We start from the raw sequence: 24,860 nt of genomic DNA on the forward strand, positions 1-24,860 counted from the left end.
AAGGAGAGACCATGAGAAGATTCTGGTACAGAGATAAAGGAGATGGTGGCTCTTTTATCTGGGCCACTCTGAACCTTTCAACTTGAGACTTAATCCGCTCTCAGCAGTGTTGGCTGATACACCACACAACAGACAGCGCTGCTCCCGAAAGCTCAGATTCATGCCCGACAAAGCACGGCCCTGTCACCTGGGGATGAGGTCACCCCACTGGGCGGCTCCAGATGGACGTGTCGAGCACACCAACACCTGAACGCAATGATCAGACATGAAAAAGCACCGATGTAAACAATGTTAGTTTTATTTTGAGTAAAATTGCACATTCGTGTCATTTTCCTTGTGTCACTCGAATCTTAAATCTGTTCACTATGTCTGGAAGATATCTGTGGTCCAGCGAAATGAGGCGTTTTAATAGGACAGCTGCTCCTGACATATACAGCTCTCAAATATTTAGTCACAAAGCCAAAGCAAGACTTTAAAGCAGTTTGACTGATGGGAGCTTGACACATCCCTGGGTTCACTTGTTCCCGATCTGGCAGTACAAGACCATGGAAAATACCAGACCAAGTATCTGGAAAATAAAATCACAGGATTAGTGTGGAATTTAAGGGGAAATGCTGGGACATGATAAATAGATAGAAAGAACATTCTATGTGATGAAAAGACTCTGAGAGCTCTGATCCTATTTTTCTAAATCATCTCTCTTCCTGGGAAATGAGACTCCAACGGGACAAAGAGCACTGAAAAATCTCTGTAAGTACTTTCTGTTTTAATGAGGGTTTTCAGCTGCCAATCCACGTCTAACCCTGCCTACCGGACCGCGCGTGGTACGGCTGCCACCAGAGGACCCTGCCCTACGAGCCATCCCTTCTGGGGCGTGCAGCCCTGCGGCTCTGGGGGGCCCAGACCTCTGGGGGCTGAATGTACCTGTCGGTTCCATAAAAGGGTTGCCACCATCTGGTTTAGATCATCTGCATAAAAGTCAAGGAATCCAGAATTTCTCTTGCCATATTTTTAGGCATTGCCAACAGAAACGAAGAAAAGTAAATTTTTTTTCAAAGCTTCTAAATCTATGGGGACTAGCTGAATGCAGGAATTTCCTTTGAAATGAAAAATCACAGCTGAAACTCTGGGGCATAATTTCCATCTCATTAAGTGCCTCTCCCAAGAAAGAGGGACCCCAAAACTTGCCCCAGTTGGCTCTGCAGTCGTGCCCCGCATGCTGTGGTCTTGATGTGGAAATGACAGAAGGGCTGTGTGTGAGTCAGGGGGAAAGTTTGCTGCCCAGGCCCCCGTGAGTGGACAGGAGGATGAGGGGCCATGTACCCGAGTCATCGTCGCAATGGCCCCTCCCACACTGAGTCCTGCCTGCTCATTCTTTCCCGGAAATGCTTTTCAGGCTAGAACTACTGCCCTATATTTCTTCCTTCTTAAAAAAAAGTCGATGCCAATTCTCTGCAAAAGTAGTGATTTCATTCAGACTCTTCTAAAAGTCAGGACTGAAATTGTCTTTTTGCCTTAAGTCTGGGCGACAAGTACCAAGAAAGAATCAAGAAAATGGGCAAAGTACTGGGACCAGGCAACTACCCTCTTCCATGGCCCCCTTGAAACAGACTCCCCCGCCTGTCAGCAGGCCAGACAGCTAATGTCCCACTTTCTTGCCTTTCTCTGCCTCTGAAAAGAAATTTTATCATTGTTCATAAAAATAGCAAATAATTCAAAGAGATTCACCACATAGCGATGCCAAAACTCAGGATAAACTTACTGAGTCATGTGCATGAGCTCCCACAATCTGAGGCAGCCTGAAAAATGTAAAGTTTTGGGGCCCGCCCAGTGGCGCAGCAGTTAAGCGTGCACGTTCCGCTTTGGCGGCCTGGGGTTCGCTGCTTTGGATCCCTGGTGTGGACATGGCAACGCTTGGCAAGCCATGCTGTGGTAGGCGTCCCACATATAAAGTACAGCAAGATGGGCACGGATGTTAGCTCAGGGCCAGTCTTCCTCAGAAAAAAGTGGAGGATTGGCAGATGTTAGCTCAGGACTAATCTTCCTCAAAAAAGAAAAAGAAGTAAAATGATCACCTTTCTCTTTTATCTGCTCTATTCCGGGACCTCCCATCGGGATGAGTTTTGTCCTACAAAGTGATGACTGCCAGTGTCAAGGGCTTTTTTTCTTAATTAAAGTGAGGAGAGAAAGTGCTGGTCATTTTTTTGTGCTTGTAATTTGCTGTAATCAAATAAGGAGAAAGATGATAGTCTAGATAATTAACTCAGAATAATGAGAATTCCGATGTCTCTAGATAAAATTTTCTTAGAAAAATAAAGCATTCTACATAGATTCCCAGCATCCCGTCAGAGGAGAATCCCACAGGACGTGGTCTTAGCAGAGCCTGGAAAACAACCCTGGGCCCGTCGGGGCCTCACTCAGATGCACCACCGCCAGAGGCCACGTGTCGGAGCGTGGGTTTTTCATTTGGTGTTTTTCTATGGAGATAGTTTGAATGTATTTTCCGCAGGGAGCTATTTGCTCTGTTTCCTTCCTGAAAATATTTACTGCAGGGGTTTTCTCTCCAGGCACCTTCGTGGCTTCTTGAATCTGAACTTGGTAAGCAGAGCGGGTTGCTGCCTGTGTGTTAGGCGGCTGCACTCATGCCTGCGTCTACTGGATACATTTCATAGACTGGCTACCAGGAGACAGCTTTCTAAGCTCCGTTTTGAATAAAAAGAGAGGAACACCAAAGGATGCTTTTCCCTTCAAATCCTAGAGGGAGGGCAGGTTTTAGACTGAGGAAGTGAAAAGAAAGTTTCAAATAGTTCTTTGAACCAACTATATCATATCTACCCACAGTCTAGAAATCGCTCTTAATTTAACCAACGTAACTCAAAAAACAGTTATATTTTATGATATTATCATATAAATTACATTCCTATAAATTAATCAACAGAAGCTTTTTATTAAGGTATTTCCCTATACACATCTTTTGAACGACCAATAAAATATCTAAATATGTAACAAACACATGGAGCATACCAATTTCTTTCTTTCTTTTTTATTTGAGGAAGATTAGCCCTGAGCTAACTGCTGCCAATCCTCCTCTTTCTGCTGAGGAAGACTGGCCCTGAGCTAACATCCGTGCCCATCTTGCTGTACTTTATATGTGGGACGCCTACCACAGCATGGCTTGACAAGCAGTGCCATGTCCGCACCTGGCAGCTGAACCCGCCAATCCCAGGCCTCAGAAGTGGAGCGCACGAACTTAACTGCTCCACCACAGGGCTGGCCCCCACACCAATTTCATAAAATGCTGCAATGCTATTCCTCTTGAAATCTCATTTTCCATTACACATACTTGGATGCTTGGCAACGCCTTTGGCTCTGACAGAGGAGACCCCAATCTTCCCAGGGGATTCCATCCTTGTTTTCTCTGGCTTTGCTTTTGAGAAGCTTCTTAGAAGCATCTGTGAGTTGTGGGCAGTCACAGTCAGCTGTGTGGGTTTGAGTCTAATGTGGAATTTGACACTTACATCGATCTCCTCATTTGAAGCCTGCTTTTCAATCATTCGTCTAAAGGCTACTCTGCCAACATACGTGTGTGTGTGTGTGTGTGTGTGTGAGTTTATGTTTATAAACGTCTGAGTGGACGTGTGGGATTCCTCTCTCACCTCTACAGCCACTAGTTTGTATTTCTAAATTAGCGTGAACCCAGAATACAGAGCAGAGAAACGAAGGACATTTACAAAAGGCAGAATCGAGAGAATCGGATGAACTGTGCAGCACCCCTGGGCTCTGGTCATAAACAGCCACGTGTCAGAGGACGCTGCATCTTTAGACTATTCATTTGGGCTACAAGGAACCGACACTCAGCAGCCCGCTTGCTGCTGGCTGTCCCCACCCTCCCTCTAATGGTTGCTGCGAAATTGCACCAGGAACCCAGATGACGGCTGAGAACACTAAAGGGCTCAGGGCCGGCTAAGATTCCTCTCTGGCCGCAGTGTGGCACTCGCAGGAGGGGCAGCACCAGAACGCCAGGGAGCGAGGCGCGAACGTGGAGCTGACCAGCCAGCCCTCGGAGGCGCTGACCAGAGACGCCTCACACGTGGGGGATCCTTGCCAACCCCCCGAAATGGGATCTGAGTGAATTTGACTCACTTGCTCTCTAAATTAACCAAGATCTGGGACCATTCCAAAAATGCTTGTCTGAAGACTCTTATTTTATCTTTTTGGCAAAGAATTTTAGGCCACGTAAAAAATATCCTTCAGGTTCCTAAAAAAATTCATGCCAACATATAAAACTCCATACAGGATTGTTTTTCAACATCAGTAATCAAATTGATGAGCGTAAACGCATAAGCCTTGAGCTTCCCTAAAATCTTCTCCAAGCTAGTCCGTATCCTGACAGCAAGGAATCAGTCAACTCTCCCTCGTTCCTGGAACCTGCTGGATTTCTCTAGAATGGAATAGCGGGAAGACAGCTCCCATACTCCTGCATGCGGACTTTATTTTCTGTTTCAAAATCGGAAAGGGAGATAAAAGGGTGAAGGTTGTGTCCAGGCTTGTTTGGTGCTATTTCTTCCAAATCAGGAAACTTTACCTCTCATGCTGGTTTTCAGTGGGAAAGGCTATCTGGGACTAAGAACTGTGTGGAAATTAATTCCATTTTTGTTTCCCAGTAGAGAGATCGTTCAGAAGTAACAGCCTCAGCCCTGCTCAGTTCATACAACTGTAACCCCCTCCCCAGACTCAGGTGAATAGGGGTTTCTGGGTGCAGATATGGGGGTGCTGGGTGCAGACTGGGGTGTTGAGAGCAGATATGGGGGTCCTGGGTCCCTGGTGCTTTCCTGAAGCACTCAGCTTTTATTTGGCTCACCATAAATATTTGCTAGAAGAATTAATGAACCAACGAGGAAACGAATGAAGAGTCAATAATGCAAGTCATTAGTACTGTACCTCAATAACTGCCAGTCCAAACGCTATTCCAATAACCACGAGAATATGTTTTGCAACTAAGTCTTTTATCAAAGAAATGCATGGCTGTTAAGAGAACAAAACATAAAAGGTTATCCTTAATCAAGTTTTTACCTTATTCTAATGAATTTTTTTCCATTGGGTTGACTTTGTACATTGCTCCCTAGGAACACGCTCAGCAAAAAGGAATTCGGTTATTCCCACCACTGCGTGCTCCTCCCCCAAAAAAGTTGTAATTGTTGCAGTTTGTTTATATATTAGAAAGCATTTGAGGAGCAAAATTTTGCTTCAGCTACCTAATTGCTGAATGTAGGGATCTTTAGCTATAAATAAGAATTTTATCCTGACTTGTGGTTGTTCATTTCAGTTAGCACCCTGTGTGTTATGTACGTCTATAATCTGCAGCAGAGAGTTCCCTGGCTGGGTCTCCAGCTAATTGTATCTCAAGTTTTCATTTTTAAAACAAGGTTTTTCTAAAATCCCTTAATAATATTTATCAGGGTTATTTTTACCTTAAAAAGAAAAACACATTATGTCCACGATTATGCCCGTACTTTACAGAGAACTTAGAAAGCTTCCTCTCTGACACAGTTTTTGAAATTTATCCAAACCAGCATGCAATTCCAAGCTTCAAACTTTTCAGACCAGACTTAAAAACTCTAACAATTGTCAATTATTTGAATAATTCAAAAATGGAAAAATACTTCACAGTGTAATAGTGGTATAGTCTATATTGCCAGAAAATAGATCATTCTTATGAGAGTCTTACATGCACAAAGGGTCAACTAAATATTGCTGTTTTGTTCCATAAAATACGAGTTCTCCCCAAGGCTGAGAGCGACAGCTTTCTCCCCCTCACTCCTGAGTGCCGAGTCTCTCCACTCTCATCTGATCCCACGGGGTGGACGTTCCAGGAAATTACGTCAATCTGGTGAAGCGTGAGATTAATGCTCACGTGTACTCAGTCACAGTCAGTATATTTGAGAAGTTTTCTGGCCCCGTCCCCTCCAGATAACCAGGTTATCTTGGCAAAAGGGGGGGGGGGGGGGGAAGGAATGTAAATTATGGCCATTCCTGATTTTTAATTTTTCCAGACTTCTTGCAAATGACACAGGGCAAATGGAAGTATTTTATGAATTTATAACCTTCCTTTTGCGATACTGGTGTCTCTATCAGCCTATCTTCAGCTGATCTGTGTGTGAATTTAGAGGGAATTTCTCTTATTTTTTAGGATAATGCTGGGGCTTTTCAAAATCTATCCTGAGGAAAACCTCTTTAAGTTGAATCTTTCACAGGAGGCAGCAATCTGCAGTTGAATTCACCAGTCTCCTCCTCCTCCTGAGTGGAAATCACCTTCATTTGCCCCATATCATTTCCCCTCTTCCTTGTAGAGACTGTGTCTAAAGTTAGGTGGGCAGGAGGGGAGCAGGGAGGAATATGAAAGGTGAGAATAAGACTTTTTAGAGATGTTATTTTGACAGTGAAAACACGCGATAGCTCAGTCGGGAGAAAACTTCCCCGTTGAGTTACTTTAAATGCCAGTAACAGCAACGCCCTCAGGACTCAGTCTCCATAGGATTCTGGTAAAGGACATGACAGTCAGCAGGAGAGAGGATCCCGAGACCCCTCCTGTTTCCTGATACATGATTAACCTCAGCCGCCATTAGTAACCAAAGCAAGAGTGAGAACAGCCTTCAGGAATTACAGAAATTAGTTTACCGAATCCTAGCAGCCTTTGTGGAGCTCTCTCCCAAGGAGACTGTAATCTCCTCGAGGTCCAGAAGCTTGAATGATTCCAGCCAGGGTCTGTCTGACACACAGCTGGCCCTGAAGGATAACGGTGTGGGGGACTGGAATTGGCCGCCCCAAGATACATCTCTTTGGCATGAGGATTATTTTTGGCTGGTTACTTTTAAAAATTGCAGACATGAGAGAAACTCTGAACAGTAATATGTACTTACCCTTTGTTAAGAGACATTTACATTGTAAAGGAAATCTCCATCTGTAAAGGTGTCTCTCTCTCTGCACCAGGAAGAAGGGGGATGACCTTATCTCTAGAAATTCTCATCAGTGTGGAAGGCAAGGACTTAAATCTGCATAATAACCTGACTCTCGTTTACTGTACTTGTCTGGTAACCTCTCGTAACTGACTCCCCCCACCCCAACATCCTCCTTTGCAGCTGAAGAGGGTATTTAAGGTGGGGGCTTCAGCCATTTTGGCGAGTTGCCCAGGTTGCCTGAGCCTCTCCCATGTATACATGTTATAAAGCTTTGTTTAATTTTCTCCTGTTGTTCTCTCTCATGGGAATTTAATTCCTTCTCCAGCCAGAAGGACCCAGAGTGGGTAGAGGAGATGTCTTCCTCCCCTACCACGGCAAGTAACGGGACATGGAGATCAGTGTCTGTTTGGTAAACACTCCTTCCGGCAGAAGGAGCAAATGTGTGGAGCCCTGTGCTGAGGACCAGCTGTCAGGTCCTCCAGGAAGCCATACCTCGAAGCCGGGACACTGCATTAGATGGTCCCCTACCTCCTTGTGCCCCCCCTTTCCAAGAAACACCCAGGCTTCATTGGACCAAAGTTGCCTGATTATCTTTCTCTCCTTCCTGTTTACACTTCAGCCCTGTGCATGCAGGCGTCGCGCCGTCCAGAAATGGACTGCCAGTGGCTGCAGGAGGCCTGGTGTGTGGGAGGTGGTCAGTCCATATTTGATGAATTAACAATAATAAGAAATACGACCTCCACAAGTGACATAAGTATGGCATCTCCAGCACGTACAAGATAATCCCAGCTCTTCTACCTGACTTTAAACGTCTGGGTTCGCGCCGTCTCAACCGCAGCAATAATTTGGTAGATTGGTAGGTACACATAACATCCAGAGCCCAAACCCCCAGGCCAAGTACTTTCCTCCCACCCATACAGTTACCTGAAAAAAGGGGACTTCTCACAAAAAAAGAAAACTTTGCTGTGACAATATAGATTTCTAGAACTTAAGTTACAATAGGAAAAATAGAAGATAATAATGACTAAAGTCACCAGAGAGAGGCCAAAATAAGCTTTCATCTGCTAGTTTGTCCTTTGCTCCCCCTGAGGTGGAATGTTTCTTTGATCTGTTACCATTGAGTTTAAATGATGCGAGACTCACAGAAGAAATGAAATGCTTCCTTTTTCTATATCTGCTTTTATCTTTAAATAAAGATTTCTTTTTTATTTCGGAAATTCCTGGGACTTTATGTCATGATTCCCGTTGGAAGTGCTGCAATCTAATTTTTTGTAGAGACTTTCAGTGTGAAAAGTTAACAGAACTACTTACTGTGGCAAATTTGACTTAGTTCTCACCTGTTTGTAAACGCTTTTATTATCATAAGTTGTACAAGATGAACCTGATGTGTCTGTACATTCACAGGACTTGTAATGTTGTTGAAAATTACTTCCCCAGTCAGCAGCGCCATTGACCAATCCACAGCATTTAAACTGTTTGATGAAAAGTAGATATGAAAAGGTATCACTAAAGAAGATAAAAACATTGTCAACACATTCACTCATATTCTTCTGAAACCACTATTAAGAAGTTTTTATACTAAAATATCGTGTAAATCTTTTCACCCACCTCTCTGAAGGTAGAAGCAAAAATGAAGGAATCGTCCATTTTGTTCTTAATATTGATGAAGGAAAATAGGGTTGCAGATGCAAAAGTGTGAGGAACTTGGCGAGAAGATAAAAAACTTACCTGCCAGTTTTTAATGACAAAAGAGAGGGCAGAATCCAATCTACGTATCCTAGATCCTAGGAAAGAAGCTTCCAAAGAGTTCATGACACAGAGTCATGGTCTCTTCGAAGAACTTTTGCTCAAAAGAGATGAGAGGCTTAAAAAATGAAAATTCCATCTCATGATCTTTGATGACTTTTGGAAGAGACGGAGAAGAGGGTTCGAGGCATCTCAGGGGCAAAGAAGATGCTTAGTGGGCCCCCGTGAGATTGACTTTTACCTGGACAGCTGCAAAATGGGGGAAGGGGTGCAAATGAGGATGAAACTCTTGAATAACGTCAGGAAGGGGCCAGAATAAACGGAAATATGGGGAAACACTACAGGAACTTGTGGTCATGTTTGGGGAAGAAAAACAAGGAAGTGTTAAGACCAGCGACTCAGGGTAGATGGCACGTAATATTATTAGACGAAAGAGAGAAGCAGTTATGCCTCATCATGTCCTATTTTCTCCATTAGGGAGAAAACTCGTCATGCAGAAGGGTAGGAAAAAAATTGCTGATGAGAATAGAACCAAGACGGGGTGGTTTTCCAGCCTCAGACGCATTCGCATGCCAGGACAGCAAAAGGACCTCCCCATACTGGCTGGGTGACCGTGTTACCCACATCACCGAAACCTCTCTGTGCCACCGTTTCTTCATCTGTAAGACACAGATAATAGTAGTTGCTAATGATAGGCTCTAACTCGTAGATTTGCTGTAAAGATAAAAATGAGAAAACCCATGTGAAGCTATGCGGTGCTCACCCGGCACCTGGCTTGCAGAAAGCGCTCACTACAAGTCAGCTGTTACGTTGTTGCTTTTGTTTTGTGGCAGTTCTCGTTTCCATTGTGCTCTCACGTGAACGTGGTCTGTTCAACGTGGACATCAATGATTTAGATAAAGATGTGAAACTCTCATCAGCTCTGCAGTTGCTATGGAGGTGGGAGTGGTGACCGATATACTGGAGAACAGAATCGACTTCCAGAGACAGTTCACACATGGACTCAAACCAACGAGTTCAACTGAGGTGGACATAAAGTCTTGCACTTTGGCTGGGAGACTTAATTGCACAAACATATGACTCACTAGACATTCATAGGACACACAGCTGGAAGTTTCCGCTGGTCCCAAGGTCAATCAATATTAGCAAAGAGGGAAATCTTGAAACAACTACTTTCCTTTCCACGGTAAGCATGACTAATTGCTCTCTCTTTCTGATTAAATAATCTTGAATAGTATTGATGCAGACACTCCAGACCAGAAAGAACATAAGTCCCACTCTATGCACGCACAGATCAGTCCACACTGGAGTGCAATATAGCTTGGGGTTCCTTCGGGAAGCACAGACATCCTTACAGAGACGGAGTGGGAGGCAAAGGGGCTAAACGTGGCCTGATACCTGTCACCAGGTGAGAAGTGGGAGCAGCTGGGGAGGAGGCTGGTCAGGACTGCTGAAAGTGTTATATCAGCAGATGAACAAGGCTCAGAGCAGTGACCTCTGGACAAATAGTCACCCCGCGAATTCCAGAGGGGCACACTCTGAGAGAAAGCCACGTAGTATCTACAAGCTCTGTCCGTGTGGGGTGGGCCCCCGGTCACCCAGCCAGGGTCCGAGGTAGGAGTCTTTCTCCAAAGACACATGACTAAAAAAACAAAGCCCTGGTGGATAAGAAAAGAAACGACTCAGAACTGACCATAAAAAAGGCCTATAGTCCTAGGAACACAGAGAGCTTCAGACACAGGATTTGTGTGTGAGAACGGAAGGAATTAGGACTTGTGCTACGACCACAGAACATGTAGACCCTGTGGTCGGCATCGAGACCTGGGAAACAGGGACAACACGCAGCAAGTGTGACTCAGGACCCAGGCCAGAGACCCAGTGGTCACCTGTCGTGTGCTTGGTCCCTGGTGGGGAGGACCCAGGATGCTCAGTCCCCCAGCAGAGGAAGTGAGCTGTGTAAATTCCTCCTGCGTTAAACCTGGGTTAATCTGGGCTCTAGAGGGGGGAATGACTGTGGAGGGGAGAGTCAGAGGCTGCCGCTGTCGGGGGCTGGGGCAGCACAACCCGGGCAGTAACACGGGGACTGATGTACTGGGCTTCCACTCTTGGAAACGACACTTTAAGCAGAAATGTTACAAGCGGGAGTCTATCCAAATGGGAACTGGGGAACGCTCTGGTAAAAATGTCGTCTGATCAATAGCTCAAGAAACCAAGGATGCTTCCACTTGAAAAACAAAGCTTTTATCAGTCACATGGTAGCCATTTTCAAAGAAAAAGTTGGAATGTGCAGAAGCATCAGTAGATTTTCTTTTTCCTCGGAAACTCCAGAAAGAAGAAGTAGGACTAAATGATGCGCATTCTTGGGAGGCAGATTTTGTTTCAAACTAGGAAAGAACACACTGATCATCAGACTTGGGTATAAATGGGATGGGGTGGGCAAAGATTGGTAAACTTTCAGCTCTTCAGTATTTAGTCAGAGGGTGGATGCACATGAAGGTAAAATACTTCAATCAACGAGAAGTCTGGTTAAACGTCGTGAAACCCAGCTCTCCTCTAGGATTCTGGGAATTTCTATGACACATGTGGAATGAACGCTCCATGCAGTCACTGTGATGGGAATTCCGAGCTGAGAAGGTGTGGTGGGGAGGAGTTTCACAGTGAGTAATATCTGAGGCAAGCTTCAAAGAATGTGATGTATTTGGAGAGAGAGAGACAAGTAGTAAGTACACTGCAAGGGCGGGGATGGTGCAGAGACAGGAAGGCAGACTTGCTAAGGGCCCCTGGCCTGCCCGGCATGCTCCTTGGGGAGCAGTCTTCAGCAGGGCTCAGAGACGGGGCAGGAGCCAGACAGGGTACACCTCCAATGCCTCCCAAGGTTTTACTTTACCCAAAAGAGAGCGAAGCAGCCAAAATAAACAAATGAATAAATAAATAAGGGAGGAGTGAGAGTACTGATTAGAAAGAATTAACTAGTCAGACAGATCTGGGTTCAGATTCCAACCCCGTCACTTGTTGGCTGTCAGACTTCTCTAAGCCCTAATTTCATCTGTCAAATAGGGACAATGAGATGAGCTGCGTTACCATCTCGCAGAGTTGTGGCGAGAATTTGGTGAACTCTGAGCGTGAAGCCTGGCGCGTGGTGAGTGGCAGGCCTGTCAGCTCTAATTATTTCACAAGAGGGGGGCAGGCAGGCAGCCAGAGGGAGAGACAGAGACTCCTCAAACACCCCCTCCTTCGAAACGGCAAATAGTAAAGCAACTATTGATTTGGCCCAGTCGAGTAATCTGTCCTAAACATATTTTCTTAATCTCTGTCATTCTAAACTGCTTCAGAACTTTGAAGTAAGCTGGAAAAGAATTAGAAATATTCTTGGATTTTTCTTATTGCATGGTGACGGAATAATCAGTCAAAATCTGCAAAATGGACACATCTTTCAACCTTTAAAGAATACACCTGTTAAAAATTAAGTCAACACAGAAGCGCTATGTCCAACTCCCCAAATGACCACAGTTCTAATTACCTCTTCCTGAAATTCACTCAGAGCTTCCTGGAAGGATTTCCCACTTTCATCTGCTGTGCTCAGAAGCTTCACGTTATCATAGAGGGTCTCATTCAGAATGCGCTGAGTCTGGAAATTGAAAAGTATTGTGAAATTATTCATGCCAGAAGGTAGCATTTCCAAAGTTGTCAAATGTCATGTGTGTACACACCTGAGACTTGAAAGCGGCCCCCAGGATGCCGGCTGCCACCTGGAGAAGCAGGATCAGAAGCAGGCCTATGAAGAACTGAGAGGAGAAGGGGCGTCTGTTTTACATTCCTGTGTGATCAGCAACGTCCAGGGACATTCGGGCAGGAGCTTCTCTCGGCAGTGGGGACCCAGTCACAGCTGGGCTGTTAACCACACTCTTCATTTATCCCACCCTTTGCCTCAAGAAGCAAATTTTGGGGCATCACTACTAAGAAATATTTGCTGCAAAGACTGATGAAGGAAAGTGATTAAAACGAGGATTTATTGCTGGGACTGTGGGCATTGGTGTGATGCTGAATGGAGGGAAGTTTGAACACTCAGATAACATTTCTCGAATATTATCTTTCTCCTTCTCCTTCTTCATCAAACATCAAAACAGCAACAGAACCGACTTCAAAACAACGTTCTAGAATCGCCTGGGGTCTTATCAATGTGGATTCCTGAAACCTGCCTCAGATCCGCTGAATCTAAGTTTGGAGAATATGGCCCACAAATTAGTTTTTTTTAACACAAGCTCCTCAAGTAATTAAATTCCCCAAGTTGCAGACGAGGCCTTGTCACTCAAGAAGCAGCCACCAGAGATGCTATTACAGTCCCGTTAAGACCATCTCCACCTCCCTGTCGTAAAGGGACAGTTAGAAATAGCTTCCCGGGGACTGACACCACTGAGTTCATCAGAGAAACGAGCTTAGACGAACTCTGACAAATCCTTATGTCTGCTTTATAGCTAATAAATACTTGAGGATTTATTCTCCTAATATTTCTCTATATCCACTGTTATTTTCTAATATATATGTTAAAAGTGAGTGTCTGTGGGCTGTCCGGACCCGATCCGCCCTCCGTGGAGCTTCCTCAGTGACAGATCCGATTGTCTTGCTCCCTTACAGTTTCCTTAGCCTGGAGCAGGATTTGACCGCAGTCCACACTCCGATCCATCTCACGTCATTTCCGGAAGGTGGCCCCTGCCACCCTCTAGCCACACCCAAGGCCTCGAGTTCCCTGGACCCGCCAGCCTTGTCCTGCAGGAAGCTCGTCACAGCCTCACCCAGAGCAACACCGTATTCACTGCTGCTTCTGGCTTGAAAGTGCCCTCCTCTCTCTTCTCCGGCCGCCCGGCCGTAGCTGACTGTTTCCTTGTCTGTCTTCCCTCCTGGTTCTAAGTGTGTTAATGCCTACGTGTCGTTAGCACAACATCGGGCGCAGAGCAGGTATTCGGAAAGAGCGAATGAGTGAATGAATGAATGAATGACTAAACTTCGTCTTCTCTCAGGGTGTCCTCTAATCTAACTAAACACATTAGCTTCCACCATCAAACCGTCTGGACAGAAGTCAGAGTCGAGCCCCACCAGCCTGGGTGAGCCCCGTAGACAGAGGACGGGGCGGGAGGGGACCCCCAGGACCCTGCGGGCGGGCGCGGGGGTTTGTCTGGAGAGCTCACCAGGAGGAGCATGCAGCGGCTCTCCTTCATGGCGCCACAGCAGCCCAGGAAGCCCAGAACCATGATGACGGCGCCCACCGCGATCAAGATGTTCACAGCCACGTAGGGGTTAGCGTCAGAGTCCCCAGAGGTGAGGACCTGGAAATGAAAGAGCGGTTAGTGACAGCACATGCCTTTCCCGGGGTTTGCCACTCCACAAATGCCCGGCGGGTCCCGCTCTGCCCAGGCCCTGCTCCCGGACCTGGAGAAGCTCCGTGACCGGAGCAAGCAGAGCCCCGCCCTCAAGGAGCTCCAGTTCCACTGAGGCCTCGCTTGTCTGAGGATGCGGCCAGCGTCTGATCTTCCTAAGCTGACAATTTGGATGTTGGAGGGAAGAAACGCAATAGGCTTTTAAAACACCAATTATTTAAAAAGCGTAGAAGGACAGGTACTTTCACCCATGAAAGTTTGCATATTTTGTGTTTTTTACCTAAGAGTGGCATTGTAAAGTATGTATTTTTGTGGCAATTATTTAAATTATAAAGCCAAGTTCCTCAAACTAATGGTAGACCCAACAATATGAATGAATCTCTAAAACACCGTGTCCAGCCAAACAAGCCGTATTTAAAAGGTGATGGGTCTATGACTCCATTTCTACGATGCTCGAGAACAAGCAAATCTAAGCCATCGCAGCAGGAATCATCGCAGACGCTGAGCAGTGGAGGAAGGAAAGAAGGGCTCGACCGCAAGGGAAAATGAGGCAGTTTTATGGGTTAATAAAAACGCTTTGTGTGTTGACTGTAATAGTGATTACACAGGTCTGTGCGTCTGCCAAAACAAACAAAAAAATTTAAACTAAGAAAATAAGTCTAGTTCCTGATATTCCGAATCAATTCTCTCTCCTTGTTTCCGGAAGGAATAGTCCACAGGGTTTTCCAGAAACTCTTTACTTTGCCTGACTGTGAAGTAATGGATGTTGGGGGAAGACCCCAGGGCCCTGTGATGGGTGGGCTACCCACATTCTTCCCCCCACACATTCTCGTCTTCGTCAGAACACCCAGCCCCAGGCGACCACTCGTCCTCAGAGGCGTCCAGGAGTAAATCACAACCGGAAAGTGGAACCAGGTATGCAGACATGAGGGCTGGCAGGAGCCCATCCTCCCCTGTGGCCTCTGTCTGGGGGCTCTCCCCAGGTTGACCACCAGTTCCCAGACTGGCTCAGAGACCCCACCACCTGGAACCTGCTGCACAGCATGTAAGTCAGCTCCTTGACGGGAAATAAACACTACTACGCGTGATCTTTACGTTTTCAGAGACTTTTAAAATCAGCTCATAACCTAGAGAAAACCTTCAGGGGACAATCAGTAGGAAAGAATGTGCTAACGTTGTAAAGGCATTAAAACAAAGATCTATATTCAAGTCGCGTCCTTAGACACAGCAAGTTTCCAGCCCTGGCCAGTCAGCTAAGCCGGCTGGGCCGCGTCCCATTCATAAAGGGAACTGGGTCAGCCACCAAAGCCTCCTTTGTCTCTGAGAGTCCACGCTTACAGAGAATGTTTCAATTTGCATATTTAGAGAGCTCGGTTACGTCCTCGAGATTTTTGTTTGTTTTTCAGCTTTTTGTTGTCTGTCAAGATCAGAGCTAAGGAGTCAGTTTTGTTAATAAACAGGCGTGGCATCTGGGTCAAAACAGATCACGATGAAAAAGCAGCATCAGGAAACTGGCTCGACCCACACATCTGCTTCCCCGGCACGTTGTGGCGGTGCAGGCAGACCCCTCAGGCGTCCGGGAAGGCGGCCTCGCTGGCTGAGGTGTCAGGACTCCAGTCACAAGCCCAGATGCAGACAGAGCAGGTCAAGCGTCTGCGCGAGAGGCCAGGCTGGTGCGGCTGGCCCTCGTTCAGCAAGTGACGAAGCACCTCTGAGACTGATGTGGGCACAGACCCACCGCAACTGGCGGAAGGCAGTGTGCCGGGTGCCCGGGGGTCCCTGTCTCGCTACAGCCCACGCAGGGGCTGTTGTCACCCAGGGAAGGAGAGGAAATCTGAGCCCGGCGTTCGCTCCCGGAGAGGGGCGGCAGCGTGCTCCAAGCAGTCTCGGATGCCTGGTGTCTGTGTCCGTCTTGGCACAGGGAGAAATCCCAAAGGCAGAGGAGCGGCTGAGCCTGGGAGCAGAGGCTCAGGTCCCCTGCAGACCGTGAGGGGTCTCCTGGGACAGGACGAGGTGCTTGGCCTCCGTGCTGAGTTTATCGTGAGGGAGAAAGCGTCCCTCGGAGACACAGCACAGAGAGGCCGAAGATGTGCACAGAGCATCCCGGCAGCCTTCTTCCCTGTGTTTGTGCTCCTGCTGCCGCTCCTAAAGCTGCTGCCTGTTTTCCACCAGAAAAATCCAGCTCTCTGATCCTTTGTCACTGACTTCGGATAAGCATAAACCAGGCCAGTTTCACGTACATCAGACCGGTTACTGTCATCCTGGCAGAGCTGCCTTTTGTCCAGGGTTAGAGGCCGACAGAGTAACCAGTGATGCTGCCCAGCCCTGTTAGTGCATCCTCCGCCCAGATGTGGAGTGACAGACTCGCAAGACAGCCCTGCTCCTTTAATCCATTCAATGTGTGTAGTTTCTTAACAGACTAAACACCAAAGTTGTTTACAGGAGCACTGTGGGGAAGGGTAATGTTCCCATATCAACCAGAAAGGAGAGAATGAAGCAAAACACAGGCTGCACACACCTTAGAAGGGCCAGGACATCCTCTAAGCACGTGGCTGCGAATCTCGGTGCTTGATTTTCATTCCCAACATCAGATGTCAGTCTCCGGACAACAGAGACTCTGCTCATCTTCGAAGACCCTTCTCAGCTCAAACCCAGAGCCCACGGCCACCAGGGAGCCCCAGTCATATTTATCAGCCTCCACCAGGAAACAACGTCCAACGGAAAGGGTGTTATCAGCCGGCACCACACCTGCCCCCGATCCCCACCTGGTGAGGCCCAGCCCCCAGAACAGCACCCTGCCTCTGCCACCCCTGGGTGCCCTGACAGTTGAGATCAAACTTTAAAAGAACGAGAGAGAGAGAAAGAGGAGGAAGGAAGGGAGGAAGGAAGGAAGAGAGAGAGAGAAACAGAAAGCTACCCAGTTGTGGAAGGACTCAGAAGAGAGTTCATTTGCTCTTACTCTTTCTTACTCTTTCCTTTAACTAGGCTGTCTCCAAAGGCATTTAGCCACATTGTGGTATAATAAGTTTTTATAGAAAATGCATTACCTTAATTGCTGGCTTAATGTATCTTAATAATTATCAAATAGGAATCAAAATCCTCTTGGAGAGGGAAAGTTTATTTGGGCAAAGACCTTGAAATGGCTCTAGTACAAGATGTGACCCTGAATAGTGGAGAGAGCCCAGACAACAGAGGAGAAAGCAAGAAGAAGAACTGGGGAGAGAGATTCCTGAGAAGAAGGAGGAAGCGGATGGAAGCCATGGAGGCAGGAGATGGGGTGGGAAAGCCAATGAAACGGCCCCCCAGCCTCACCCTTTCTTCCCACGTCTGCACGCCTACGTCGGTGACACCGCAGTGCGGGACAGAAACAGCAAATGAGGAATCCAAAGGCTGGAGCTGGAATAAACTGCGTGAACTAACCTTCCTCCAGACCCGTGGAAACCCTGGTAAGAGCTCTGCACGGGGCATGGAAGGGCGGGTGGTGGGGACGGGGTCTTTTCTTGACAGCAGGAAGCTGGACATCCCCAGCCAACTGCTGAGCTGCAGTCGTGTGAGCAGCCATCTGCCGTCACAAGGGGCCGCCGTCAATGCCGGGGGCCGCAGGGAATCCACCACCTTCGGACTTTGTTGCCTTTACAACACAGACTCGGATTCTTTGTCTTCAAGAGAACTTCTCACCTTCCTTCCTTCTGGACCACCCCCCGCCCCGCCCCGCCCCAATCAGCCGGACTATTGTCCACACACAAGTTGTTCTTGGTGGGGTGGAGGGTGGGCTCTGTCGTCCAGCTACACGTCGGGCTGGTCTCACACAAGGAACGCAGGAGGAGGCTGGTTGCCACTGGTCGGTTCCCCCTCCACTTCCATTGCATCTCCTGTTTGGGGAATAACACCCCCTCCATTCTTCAGAAGGATCCTTCCATGCCTGGCACAGTGCCAGGCCCATCATGAGTGATTTCGATGAATCAAATTGAATTAAATTATAAAATCACATGTTGGCACAAATGATTACATGAGGCAGTTAAAGAAAATGCTATAAAAATATTTATTACTATTATCGTCATCACTATGAGAGAAATAAACTGCTCTGGAAGCAGAGAAACTTGTATTTACTTATTTACCTCTTGACCATCTTTGCTGACTCGTATCCAGATTGCTACTGCCAGGATCAAGATACCACACAGCTGCAGGAAAAAACAAAAATGTTAGCCTCCCAGGAAGATAAACTGCAGCTCTCATTCCACACCTCCCTAACCCGCTGGTTACAAGGTTTATCATCATATGCATTAAATGAGGCACATCCACGTGCAGATAATTGCCAAAATGTTCCACCGTCATTGGATAATTGATTTCCCATCTACAGTCCACTCACAGGTCCCGGAGGGGGGTCGTCTCCCCTGGGGAGGAAGGATGCTTTTCCATGTTTCAACCCTAACTCTGTGTTTGCTAGATTGTAACCTACGAAAGACAGTGACGACAGTCTACAGACAAAATATCCTCACTATGCCCCTGGTTGGTCTCTGAGAAGCTGGCTTAGACCAAAAAGGAAGGGAATAACTGACTGATCACCAAAGATTCCTTCAAGATCCAAGGAGGAGGAGGTTGGGACAGACGAGGAGCAGAAGAGCATCTGACAAAGTCTGCAGACGAGCAACGAGGGTTTGCAACACTTTCTGTTCCCAAACAAACTCTTTCAAAATTAAGCTCTGTTCGGTAGTCAAGCTTGCCCAGAAAGCAGGAGCAATGTGGAGGAGGACTTCGGGTCTTAAATTCTTTAATGAGTTTACCAGATTATTTAATTTGGACCAAAGCCAACACATAAAATGGGAAACACATTTTACTTTCGTGTAAGGAAAACCCCTGTCTTTCGGGTTTGGGTTTTTTTTGTTTAAGATTTATATGTTGTGGCCTCAAAAGAAAAATCAAAGCTCTATTATTAGGTGGAGACGTTGAGAACAAGCTTGGTCACATACCAAACACAGCAGGCCCTGGAGGACTTTCCAGACCATTCCGGCCCTCGGCGCTCTGACAGAGCAAAGCGGAGTCCTCCAAACCAGGGCCCTGGCGCGTGACCGTCTCAGGCGGGGCTGGGCCCTGCGCCCGGGATCCCCAAACAGCAGTTTCACTTTTAATGGCTTCTCGCGAGCTGCTGTGGACACGGAGCCAAGGGCTTTGACAGGGAGCAGGGAGCCGTGGAACCACCAGGGAATCTGCGCTCCCGCAAAGATCCCAGAGTTGTCTGGTGCCAACCCGCCTTCGCAGACGAGACTAGACCCCTGAGAGACGACCCCGAGTGGTGAGAACCCAGCGCCCCCAGCCCGTCCTGCCCGCTGTGCGCTTCACTGGGACCGGACGACGAGTCGCCGGCACCTGCAGTTTGATGGTCTCTCGGGTGTGCACATGCAGAAGGCAGACCATCGAAAGCACAGCTCGAAGCCTGGACACCCTCCTTACGTCTTCCCCTCCTTCTGCTGAATCCTGATCTCGTTTGCAGAGGGAGATAAATGCTCCTTTTTATGGTTCCTCGTCAATAAATGAGTCTGTAAGAATGTGTGTCAAATGCTAATGAGACCATCTGCGATTTTCAATAATTTTATGGCAGCTGGATTTTGTGTTTATTTCATTTGTTCCCTGATATTTTCTTTCTCTTTTTCTTCTCCTTTAACAAGTAGATTTACACTAATTCTCTTAATAATCACTCTGGCCTTTTGCTTTAACTGGAAATAATAATTATCTGAACAGCTATTATAACGACCACACATCTTAGGAAGCTATCAGGGAGAAACCTGCATGACCCTTGGAGACTGAGTGGGATATTTTTTAAACCCTTCACTTTTTTGTTTGTTTCTGTGTGACTTCTTAGTTCACTTTTCAATGTATTTGGACATCAAATCATTCAGAAATCTTACAAAATCACCCATATTTGCGCCTCAAATGACGACTTCAGTCTTCTCAGCCTCTGAAAATTATCTGTAACATTAACACTTAAAAGAAGGAGCATCAGGGGCCGGCCTGGAGGCACAGTGGTTAAGTTTGCACACTCCACTTTGGCAGCCTGGAGTTTGCGGGTTCGGATCCTGGGTGTTGACTTAGCACCACTCATCAAGCCCTGCTGAGGTGGCATCCCACATATAAAATAGAGGAAGACTGGCACAGATATTAGGTCAGCGACAATCTTCCTCAAGCAAAAAGAGGAAGACTGGCAGCAGATGTTAGCTCAGAGCAAATCTTCTTCACCAAAAAAAATAAATAAATAAATAAAGCATCAAGACAACAACAAGATACCATTACACCCTGATGAGAATGTCCGAAACCTGGAACACTGACACCGCCAAGTGCTGGCGAGGATGGGGAGCAATAGGAACTCTCACTCACTGCTGGTGGGGATGCAAAATGGTGCAGCCACCTTGGAAGACAGTTTGGTGGTTTCTTACAGAACTAAACATCCTCTTAACGTACAATCCAAAGGAGCTGAAAACACACCCACACAAAAACCTCACATGATGTTTATAGCAGCTTATCCATGATTCACAGAGCTGGAGCAACCAGGACGTCCTTCAGCAGGTGAGTGGACAGTCTGTGGTCCATCCAGACATTGGAATATTATTCAGTGTTAAAAAGAAATGAGCTATCAAGCCATGAAGAGACAAGGATGAACCCTAAATGCACGTGACTCAGTGAAAGGAGCCAGTCTGCGAAGGCTCCATACTGTGGATTCCAACTGTGCGGCATTGTGGAACAGACAGAACTACGGAGACAGTAAACGGATCAGGGGTTTCTGGGGCGGGGGAGGATGAACGAGTGGAGCACAGTGTTTTCAGGGCAGTGAAAATACTCTGCATAATATCATAATGACGGATACATGTCAGTGTCATTATACGTTTGTCCAAACCCACAGAAGGTTCCCCACTGAGAGCGAACCCTGATGTAAACTGTGGACTTCGGTGACACTGATGTGTCGGGGTAGACGCATCAGCTATAACAAATGTCCCACCTGGGGGGTGTTGATCGTGGGGGAGCTGTGCGTGTGGGGGCAGAGGACATACGGGCGATCTCTGTACCTTCCCCCCATTTTGCTCTGAGCCTGAAACTGCTCTAAAAACAATTGTCTTTAGAAAAGAAAGACAGAAAGAAAGAGTTTCCAGTTATTTCAGGAGGTGAGAATATTTTGCCCAGCTTCAATCTTCACAGTTAGGCAAACTTTCTTAGGGATTTAGAAGTTGGCCAAACGACATTTCCATCCCTATCTCTGTCTTTTCTTCAAACTTTATTTTAAAAACTAAAAGAAACAAATGTTTAAAATATATCATTCTCATTTTGTTGAAGAAATCCACATATAAAATCACAGTCTTAATAACATGAAATTATTCATAAACATGTTGAGTGACTTTAGCAGTAACTTGATTTTCTACCAGGAGCGGTTGGGCCCGTGCTGACCTGTTCTCCTGCGTTGTCACCGTATCAGCCGTCGTCACGGTGCTCCAGCTCTTCGCCCAGTTTGGCCTTAGAGTTTGTCCCGAATCTTATCACAGTGTGTTACGTAAGTGGGAGCATAAATCAAGAAGGAAGGGTCTGACTCTGTCCACCTCCCACTAATCAAGGAAGCAGCTTCTGTGCGGGACCCTCGTCCACTGGCAGCTGACCCCGGGGGCCTCAAGCCATCTTCTGGTTTCTCCTTGAAGGAAGTCATTGTGCCTGTCACTCGGCTCTCAGGGGACACCTTTCTTTTCACGGAATTGGGATGCAGGTGGTCTGAGCCAGGTTCTGAGAAGTTAGGTGACTGGGCTGTGTGCTTATGAGCATTCCGTGGATGGAATTGTCTCCCCCAAACTCGTTTGTTGAAACCCTAAGTCCCAATGTGACCGTATTTAGGGACAGGGCTTTGGGGAGGTAATTAAGGGTGAATGAGGCCATAAGGGTGGGGTCCTAATCCAATAGGATTGGGGGCCTTGCAAGAAGAGGAAGAGAGATGTCGCTCTCCACCACACACACACGAGGAGAGGCCTTATGAGGACTCAGCAAGAAGGCAGCCGTCTGCAAGCCAGGAAGGGGGCTCTCACCAGAAACCAGACCCCCTGGCACCTTGACCTCAGCCTTCCAGCCTCCAGAACTGTGAGAAAGTCAATTTCTGTTGTTTATCCCAGTCCGTCCATGGTATTTTGTCATGGCTGCCTGAGCTAAGACAGGGCAGGAGCTGAAAACCATAAGCTGCCAAGAAGGAAATGGGATGAGGTTGAGGGTGCGGAACCAGCCGGTCCGTCCGCCTCGCTGATGCCGTGTCCCCCGGCACCCTGCTCCCTCCATCTCAACACCGTCTCCTGATTTGGTACCGGGCAAAGTGTGTTTGAAGAGTGTTGAAAATGGAGGAGGAGTGAGCTGTGCCGTGATTGGTCCAAAACGGACACTTTTTACACAAGCTTCAGGGAAGCCGTCCTGTGCTGTTCCTGAGAGGTTGTGAAAGAATAAGAAAATATCCGAACGGACAACTTGGAAAACAACAGGATTTGTTCTTACAATAACCCCAGAACACGAGAGGCCGTGACCACAGGAGTCACGGATCCCGGGAGCCCGGGCATCTTAGGAAAGACCTGCTGTTGCTGTTAATTTCCAAGTTTCTTCTGTTATTGAACAGTTATTTGAAAGTCTCGGTTAACTGCATCTCGGTAAGATCACGCGGGCTGTGCAGTTGTTGCTGGTTTGGGATTTCCGGCCTCTGATTTTCCTCTGGGAACGCCTCACCCTGGGCTTCTGTGTGGCCGTCTGCATTTAGCGTGGTCTCTGGAGGGATCTTAATTCTGTCGTGCTTCCAGGGAACTTGAAGCGCTTCCCCAGTTTACCCATCCCCTTCCCATCTCATCCCGTGGTCTCCAGTTCACTTCTTCTCCGTGGCCCCAGCGGCGGCTCCGTGGGGCTGTTTCCTGGCTGTGCGTTGGTGCCGCCTGCCTGACCCCCTTCAGGATGCTGCCGCGTGTGTCAGGGATGTGCTGTCCTCTGGGGCTGCAGGTGACCTTCTCCCGCACGCGCTCCACAGCGTGTTTCTTAGGCTTCTGTTAGATTTTCCCTCATTTGTCCTTGAACAAGAAGAGCCCCAATCTGATCTTTATTCACTGGGTGCAGGATGGGTGCCTGCCTCCTTCCCTAACGAGGCAGGGATGGCACGTCTCCATCTCCTGTTGAGGGGGTCACTGTGCGCTCTCCACGCGCCTGGCTGAGCGTGGCTCTGACCGGCTGGTCCTGCTCCTCATACAACGTCTGGTCTTCTGATGCTCCGACCAGCGGGGTCAATCAACACGCAGCTCTCAGCAGGCCCTGCGGTCGGGGTTTTTCTATCTTCAGCCCCAAACAAGTGACGTTGGTTGTCTCAGTGAGTGCCGAGCACACAGCGAGTCTCCGGGGTTGCATTCTTGTCCGTCTTCTAAACCATTAAGGAACCATCACCCAGGAGCACGGCTGCAAAGCTGACCTTAAACGGCTCTCCTCTTAGGGGAAAACTCAACCCCGTTTCTTCCTGTCACGAATAGGGCCTGAGGAAACGCACTTCAGGCCGTCTTTCCTGCACGAAAGTGTAAAATCACTGAAATCCACACAACGTCAAAATGTGTGAAGAAGGGGAGAGGTCAGCATTTGACTGGCGTCCTGACGTTTCTAAATTACAAAACGACCCAGATTCAGGAAGATTTTTATCACTTTTTCAAAGCTACAACTGCTGTATAGGTGATGCCCGCAGACCCGTCCCCACACTGGCAGGACCTGGAGCAACAATGCAAGTAACGTCACGGACCACGGGTCTCCGTGTGAGAGGCTGTAAGTCAGGGCAATAACACACACAAACATGTCCTGTCCTCCTGCCTTCACAAACGTGCCGGCTTAACGCCCCGGAAGACACGGTTCTATTTAGATTCTCAGACTCCTTGGGGTCTGCGACCAGGAGGGCGGCCCCACCCCAGCCCTGCCTCCCGGCTCTGTCTGGAGCCCTGGGGGATCTACCAGGAACAACCGGGCAGCCTTCGCCCGCAAGCCAGCTCTGTTCACAAGCTGCTGCCATTGCCGGCGCACAGCGCCCCTGGACCACACCCGGACAAGGGCCTGTGCAGCCCTGGGAGCAGGCTGGGGCCCTCTGGGCAGGGAAGTTTGGGGTCCCATATGCCCAAAGTGGAGGCCAGGCTCAGGGTGGGAACACCCCTCTAACCCCAAGGGGCCAGAGGAAGATCAGAGTGGTGTTAATAAATCCCTAATGCTATCACATCAGCTTCCAATGCTCTTAAATTAAAGAGCAACATGCTGGTTGGAACTGGGGAAAATAGCATTAGCTGAATTATTACTGTGTGTCGGTCCTCATTACAGACTTTCACAAAGCACCCCAGTCAATCTTCATGATTCATCCTTCCAGCTGAAGTATCGTCCTCATCTAACAAATGCAGACACTGGGGCACAGAGAAGCCAAGGAACAGGTTCTAGGTCACAGAGCAATACAGGTGGATTCGGGATCTGAATCTCAATCCATTTTCTTTTCATTCTCCTGACTCATCATAGAAGAAGTTCTGCCTCATCGTAATTCTGTCTGTCTTCCTTCCTCCTCTGTTCCACAATGTAACACGGGGGTGTGGTCAGCACCATGCAGAGCAGTTTCATGTCTTTGTCTCATAAAAATGCCTATGCAGTGTTGACTAAAATACCAGTTAAACATTTATTCAGCATTATTCTGATTTCTTTATATGTATTAACATTTAATCTTCACAACAAACCTATGAGGCAGACACTACCACTATCCTGAGGGACACTA

General features: G+C 47.5%; 1 protein-coding gene across 5 annotated transcripts in view; it reads right to left on the reverse strand.

The window, feature by feature from the left end:
• Positions 1–280: 280 nt before the first annotated feature.
• The window catches only part of TSPAN8 (tetraspanin 8), a 52,853-nt gene continuing 28,273 nt past the window's right edge, over positions 281–24,860 (reverse strand). For all 5 annotated transcript variants that reach the window (XM_070270336.1, XM_005613867.4, XM_070270337.1 and 2 more), the window contains 7 exons: positions 18,199–18,261; positions 13,892–14,029; positions 12,416–12,490; positions 12,226–12,333; positions 8,297–8,431; positions 4,942–5,025; positions 281–568 (listed from right to left, as the gene is read on the reverse strand). In XM_070270336.1, coding sequence (XP_070126437.1) covers positions 515–568; positions 4,942–5,025; positions 8,297–8,431; positions 12,226–12,333; positions 12,416–12,490; positions 13,892–14,029; positions 18,199–18,261 — 657 coding nt within the window. In that variant the 3' untranslated portion in view covers positions 281–514. The remainder of the gene's footprint in view (positions 569–4,941; positions 5,026–8,296; positions 8,432–12,225; positions 12,334–12,415; positions 12,491–13,891; positions 14,030–18,198; positions 18,262–24,860) is intronic.

This window comes from Equus caballus, chromosome 6 (genome assembly GCF_041296265.1).
Source record: "Equus caballus isolate H_3958 breed thoroughbred chromosome 6, TB-T2T, whole genome shotgun sequence".
NCBI classification, from domain to species: Eukaryota; Metazoa; Chordata; class Mammalia; order Perissodactyla; family Equidae; genus Equus; species Equus caballus.